We start from the raw sequence: 7,500 nt of genomic DNA, 5'->3' as shown, positions 1-7,500 counted from the left end.
GTATCCACCCAAGTTACAAAAATATCCAATCCCATAAACTTCTTGACAAGCAAAAAAAAGTTCAACTTCCACAAATGTTGAAAACCTATTTCTTGTGTGAGGTGGGGGATCGTTGGTTTATAAATCTTTATATCTGTCTTTTCATATCAACTTAACACAAATCTGTTTTTGAAGGGGATCGGCGTTTTCTAAGGGGGGGGGAGGTACTTTTAGTTGGGTTGGTATATTTACGTTTGATAACATTTACAAATTACAGGGGGTCCTGACACTCAATCCCCCCCCCCCTAGATCCGCGCATGGCTTGATAATACGCCCCAGTTCTGTGTATAGAATGTGTAGAATTTACAAAACTTATAACCACCTAAAGGCCTCGGTCGTTCTGTCTCTCATCTTTTTTTTTCATCATCATTTATTGTTGTTTTTTTTTTTTTTTTTTTTTTTTATTAAAGATCACATGAGAGAGAGAGAGAGAGAGAGAGAGAGAGAGAGAGAGAGAGAGAGACATTAAATTCTTTCATAACACCCTGTCCTCATCAAATTTTTCTTATTCATAGTTTTTCTTAAATATTAGATATTAATTTCAGGTCAACCTTATATAATATTCATTTTTTTTTCTGTATAGTACTTTAAGAAATCCATTTTCGTTAGGGGAATAGTGTATCAGAATTCCTTGGCTAGCGAGCACGCAAGTGCGGGAAACCGAATTTTTGCCACCGTTGACTGATCAATTATTTAAATAAAATACAATGTACATTAGCTTTTACTTTCTAAGGACAGTTAATATGAATTTATAGCAGGAAGAAATTGCACAAAATTCCACATAAAGTTTTTGAAAGAAATGGACCTTCTTTCTACCTTTTCTTCTTTTTATGCCCCCGTATTATGCCCCCGTAAACGGAGTTTCGGGGGCATATAGTTTTTGTCGTGTCCGTCTGTCTGTCTGTCTGTCTCTCTCTCTCTCTCTCTCTCTCTCTGTCTCTCTCTCTGTCTGTCTCTCTGTCTGTCTGTTTGTCCGCAAAAACTTTAACATTGTCCATAACTTTTGATTTAGGGGATCTGTGACTTTAATATTTCACATGTGTATTCCTTGTGAAAAGACCTTTCTTTGGATACCACCAAATTTGACCTTTTGACCTTGACCTTGGAATTTGACCCACTTTTACACAAAAAATTCAAAGTGTTACTTTGGCCATAACTTTTGAACAACAGATACCAGAACATTTATACTTCACATATATATTTTTTTTGAAAGAGCATTCATCGGATACCAATAACCTTGACCTTTTGACCTTGACCTTGGAGATTTCCGGACTTAAAAAAAACATTAACGTTTGAAGAGTAAGGGCTAGGGCTTTCATACTTCACTTATGTAATTCTTGTTACAAGACCTTTCATTCAATACCAATAACCTTGACCGTCTGACCTTGATCTTGGAGTTTTACATACTATAATTTTTTTTAACCTTTGCCATAAATTTTGAATAGTTAGGGCTAGGGCTTCCATACTTAAAATATGTGATCTTTGTGGAAATACCTTTTCATTGGATACCAATAACCTTGACCTTATGACTTTGATCTTGAAGATTTATGTACTTATGAAAAAACTTTAGCCTGGCCATAACTTGGGAACAGATGGTGATAGGGCTTTCATGTTTTACAATTGTATTTCCAGTTAGTAGACCCTACTTTGGGTACCAAAATATTAACTTTGCATCTAAGAAAAGTTTAATCTTCACTATGTTGCCATACGGGGGCATCAGTGTTTCACAAACACATCTTGTTTTTAATTTGAAAAAAAAAATAGTTTTTCATCTTTGACGGTAAATCTCTTTACATGTTAGCATTTTCATACACGCATGTATTTTGATACCTGATGTACTTTTATTACGTATTACATTTTTGTCCCCCGCTTTCGCGAAAGCGAGGGGACATTAAATCTCATTTGTCTGTCCGTCAGTCTGTAAGTCTGTCATATATGTCTGTCCGTAACAAAAACTTTAACCTTGCCCATAACTTTTGATTTAGTGGAGCTATGACTTTCATATTACACATGTGTATTCCTTGTGACAAGCAAACCTTGTCGAAAGTTTCTTTGGGTACTACCAAATTTGACCTTTTGACCTTGACCCTTGGAGTTTGACCCACTTTTACATAAAAATTTCAAACTTTTACTTCGGCCATAACGTTTGAATGGTAGGTACTAGGACCTTCATATTTCACATATGTATTCTTTGTGGCTAGAACTTTTCTTGGATACCAACAACCTTGACCTTTTGACCTTGACATGGAGTTTCACGTACTTATGAAAAAACTTTAACCATGACCATAACTTTTGAACGGTGAGGACTAAGGCTTTCGTACTTCACATATGTAATTTTTGTGAAAAGACCTTCCATTGGATACCAACAACTTTTACCCTTTGACATTGACCTTGGAGTTTTAACTACTTTTTAAACTTTAACCTTGGTAACAACTTTTAAACAGTAAATACTAGGACGTTTATTTTTCACATATGTATTCTCTGAGTCAAGACCTTTCATTGGATACCAACATTCTTTACCTTTTGACCTTGACCTTTGAGATTTACGAACTTATGAATAAACTTTAACCTTGACCATAACTTTTTAACGGTGAGAGCTAGGGCTTTCGTACTTCACATATGTAATTCTTGTGAGAAGACCTTTCATTGGATACCAACAACTTTCACCCTTTGACCTTGACATTGGAGTTTTAACTACTTTTAAAAAAATTTAACTTTGGTCACAACTTTTGAACGATAGATACTAGGACTTTCATATTTCATATATATATTTTTGTGGCAGGAGCTTTAATTGGATATCAACAACTTTGACCTTGACCGTAAAGATTTACTTACTTATGAATAAACTTTAACCTTGACCATAACTTTTGAACGGTAAGGGCTAGGACTTTCATACATCACATACGTAATCCTTGTGAGAAGACCTTTCATTGGATATCAACAACTTTGACCCTTTGATCTTGACCTTGGAGTTGACGTACTTTAAAAAACTTTCTCTTTGGCCATAAGTTTTTAACGGTCAAGGTTAGGGTTTTCATCCTTCAAAAAAATCAACTTCAATGATAATTTCTAAATAAATGACATATGATAGGGTTTTCATATTAGACACAATATGTTATAAAAAAAAAATGCCATCTCACCCAGAAAGACACCGAAAGCGGGGGACCACAATTTTTTGAATTTGCTTGTGAGTACACTATTATCATTTTCCCCAGGGATGAAAAAAAATGTGTACATTTTACTGGATGTTTTGGCATATTTTAAAGGTTTTTATTGTTATTTATAACTTTTTAAAGGTTTTTATTACCCTGTTTATAGGCCTCATATGTTAATGCCTTCGTTATCAAAGATTCAGGGGTACTGTATACAGGAAAATTTTTTGAATTTGCTTGTGAGTACACTATTATCATTTTACCCTCATTAGGGCGAATTTAAAACGGGGCGAATTCAAAATATTCAGTATAATTTCTTAAACAAAACTCACGTTATGGGCGAATTTAAAACGGGACAAAATTGTTTGTAAGCGTGAAAGGGCGAAAATAACACGGGGCAAAAATAACCCTGTATACAGTATATGATTTTGCCTTGTCCGTCCGTCTGTCTGTCTGTCATTTTGTTTGTCCGCAAAAACTTTAACCTTGCCAATAACTTTTGAGTAACTTTCTTCGCCTACCAACAAATTTGACCTTTACCTTGGAATTTGACCCATTTTCCAAAAAAAAAAAAAAAACAAGAACTTTTAACTTTTGCCATCTTAAATACAGTTGATGCTAATTAAGGCTTTCATACATCAAATGTGTATTTAATCTATTTATTGTGAAAAGATGTTTCAATAGATGTAAATATTAATTCAACATTGACTTTTTGACCATGACCTTAAAGTTTGAACAATTTTAAATAACTTAAACTTTGTCCATAAATTTTGAACAGTTATAGCACTAGGGCTTTTATAATTCACAGTTGACATATATTCCCCGTGACAAGACTTTGGCCTTTTGAATAGTTGGTGCTGGGGTTTTCATATTTTACTCGTATTTCTAATAACAATTTCTTTCCCTGGATACCATGAATTTAGTCTGGCCTACTTTTAAAAAACTTTGAACATGGTCACAACTCAAAAAAGGTTAGTTCTAGAGCTTTAAAATTACAAAAATATATTCATTGAAATAAGTCCTATGTCTGGATACATGTAACAACATTTTTATGCTCTTGACCTTGAAGTTAGACTTGCATTTGAGAAACTTCAACGCTCGCTATATATAGCTGCCTTGCGGGGACATCAGTGTTTTACAATCACATCTCGCTGCACCGCCGTAATCGAAAATCTGAGGGCTAAATAATGTTTGCCCTGTCCGTCCGTCTGTCTATTTGTCCTAAAAACGTTAACCTTACTCATAACTTTTTAGTGGTTAGAGCTATCGCGTTCACATTTCACAGATATATTACCTGTTGCAAGACCCTTCTTTTGGTACCACCAAATTTGACCTGCTCTTGATCTTGAAGTTTGACCCACTTTTACTAAAAATTTTCAAAATTTTCCTTGTTCATAACTTCTAAACAGTTGTCTTTCATACTTCATATGTCTTTAATGGGCCTTAACACTCTCCCCAATAAAATATTAAAAGTTTTAGGAGCAGGCACGTAGCAACCGGGGGGGGGGGGCCAACATTACCTTTACTATAGAAAATGTTCATAGAAAGGATGGTTGGCCCCCCACTTTATACCATGGTATAGTGATATCAAGTTGGCCAAAAATTGGAAGTTAAAGTAAGTTCGCTTTGAAAAAGTTGGCCACTACCCCCCCCCCCACCCCCACCCCCTATGGTATAGTTTTTTCGTGTTTGGGCAACTTTTAATTTTCCGTTTTTTTTGTTTTTTTTTTTTTTTTTTTTTGACTAAACTTTTTCAGGTAAGTAAAAAAAAAAATTCAGGTTGGCCCCCCCCCCCACTTTCAAAAACGATGCTACGTGCCTGAGGAGGCAAGTCAAAGATTAAAGCTGTATTTTTTTTAGCCTAGATTATATTGCCACAATTAAAAGAGTAGGTGTACTAGTACGTGCCTGGCATTATTTTTTTTGTTCTATATCGCACCTTTACGTAAGCCCAATAGTGAAAACAAAAAATAAAAAAACAAAAACTAAATTATAAAATAAAGAAAAACGAAATCATTAAGTAAAGAAAAACGAAATTATTAATAAGGAAAAACTTAATTATAAAATAAAGAAAAACGAAAGTATTAAGTATAGAAAAACGAAATTATTAAATAAAGAAAAATGAAATTAATATATAAAGAGAAACGAAGTTATTAAATGAAGAAAAACGAAATTAAATAAAGAGAAACTGAAGTTAATATATAAAGAAAAACGAAATTATTAAATAAAGAGAAACGAAATTATCAAATAAAGAAAAACCAAATTATTAAATATATCATTTGGTTTTTCTTTATTTAATAATTTGGTTTTTCTTATTTAATAATTTCGTTTTTCTTTATATATTCATTGGTTTTTCTTTATTTAATAATTTTGTTGCTCTTTATATATTAATTTCGTTTTTGATGAATTTAAAGAAATTGCTATAAAATTATATTCGTTATAACATTCGACAATCCGTTATATCGAATTCATAAATATTTTAAATGATATGTCCTAAATGAGCTTTCATAGATATCGATTTAACAATATCCTTCCGAAAGAAAACTAGGTTTACCTTTGTGTGATGGAGTAACATCTTAAATCTTTCAAAGTAAAATACATCATGATGATTATCATCTCCTGCGAGAGTGGCATATTTGTTTTGTGCCTCATACCCAAAAGCATTAAATGTCTGGTCGCCATTAAGCAGTAGACATGTCGGTGTTTTCAAGGACGCCAACTGCGTAGTTCCCGCATACCATGTCTGGGGAGACTGCAAGTCCATTGGTTTGTCTTTAAATGAAAACGCATATCCACTGTATGTCGTTCCAAAGTCAATAGCTGCAACTAAAATCCAATTATTTCCAGCCATACTATTTAAGTGTCAACTGATACCTTTTTCAAAGATGACCTTTTTAGTCTACTAAAAATACACTAAGAAAATATTCAAGTTTCGTTTTTGTATGTTTCATGTGTTTGCATGTTTGTGGCCCGAAGACCATAAACTGAGAATAGACTTAAGTCAAATTTTCAAATCAATGTAACTTTCGGGCGGAAAAAAATGATGACATTAAATTTGCATCATTTGTTGGAATTTGAAAACTTTACATAACTGCAAATTTTAAGAATGTATGTTGAATAAAACTTAAGTTATTCAGAATCAAAATTTTGACTTAAGTCTATTCTCAGTTTATGGTCATGGAAACAGTTATCAATTTAAAAATCTAGAGCTAGAGGTTGTCAAATATGTGTATATATTGACATAAGGGAACAAAAGATCATGGGTCCATAAAGCTCACCTGAGTCACCCTTCAAGAGATTTAAAAAGACTCCATATCGTGGTATTCATTTTATTATGCAAAATCTTGTGCACAAATAAAAGTGAATGGGATTGTGCAGCAGGCAAAGCCTATTTTAGCACTCATTGGAAATGAAAGGTATAAACACACTATCCTAATAAATTGCACAAATAAACAAACACAGCCGAAAAAGAAACAAAAAAGTAGCAAAAATTACAATTTAAGTATAGAAGTAACAAACATGAAATTCAAATACAATAATAATGTAAAATGTTTGGTTTGTTACATCTAGGTAAGGATGTACTGCTTCAAAGAACAAGTGAATATCAATACCTAGTCCATGATTAGGACTACCATCTTATAGTAAATTAGGTTCATTAATCTGACCACAATCAGTTATATTTTGTATTGTTTGGAAAAGAACATTTCTGGGATATATATTTTTTGGACAAGCAAAACAATAATTATGGGCATATTCAAGAAAGTAAATACAGTATCACACATTGGCGTTTCTGATAACAATTTTTTTGTAAGTCTGCAATCAAATTACTTGCATTTTTTCCTTAACTGACAGTGTATTATATTGTACTTTCTTTTTCCGAAATGAAAAAGTTAATTACCATTTTTTTTTCATTTTTTTTTTTACAGATTGATATGAATACATTATTTTCCTCTTAAAATGATTGTGTCAAATGATTGGCCTGCAAAAATATACAAATATGGCCCTTCTCTTACTTAGGGGAAAATTACACTTGAAGGTCGGCCTTATATTTGCAAAAGAAAAAGGGGTTCACCGGACTCTCGCGGAATATTGTATTTAAGTAGTTTGTCATGTTAAGTCCATTAAAACTAACGTTTAAACTTCAATCGCAACTTCTCGGGCCTTTCCGACTAGCGGAAAAACGACCTCGAATGTATATGGTAGACGCCATGACAACTCTCCTTTTCACGATCTTTGAAAGAAATGCATGGAGACCTTTTATCTGTGGAATAGGAGTTTAACTTTATACAATGTAATGATATTACTTCGA

General features: G+C 33.1%; 1 protein-coding gene across 1 annotated transcript in view; it reads right to left on the bottom strand.

Annotated features, from left to right (window-relative positions):
* LOC134276116 (heat shock 70 kDa protein 12B-like) overlaps positions 1–6,042 on the bottom strand; it is a 13,636-nt gene extending 7,594 nt beyond the window's left edge. The window contains exon 1 of the mRNA XM_062758391.1: positions 5,746–6,042. Within this exon, the coding sequence (XP_062614375.1) occupies positions 5,746–6,042 (297 nt within the window). The remainder of the gene's footprint in view (positions 1–5,745) is intronic.
* Positions 6,043–7,500: the final 1,458 nt, after the last annotated feature.

Source organism: Saccostrea cucullata, unplaced genomic scaffold, assembly GCF_032062105.1.
Source record: "Saccostrea cucullata isolate Sc308-1 unplaced genomic scaffold, CSIRO_AGI_Scuc_v1 ctg6898, whole genome shotgun sequence".
Taxonomy (NCBI): Eukaryota; Metazoa; Mollusca; class Bivalvia; order Ostreida; family Ostreidae; genus Saccostrea; species Saccostrea cuccullata.
Note: the sequence above shows the minus strand (reverse complement) of the source record. Positions and strands in the feature narration are given on the sequence as shown.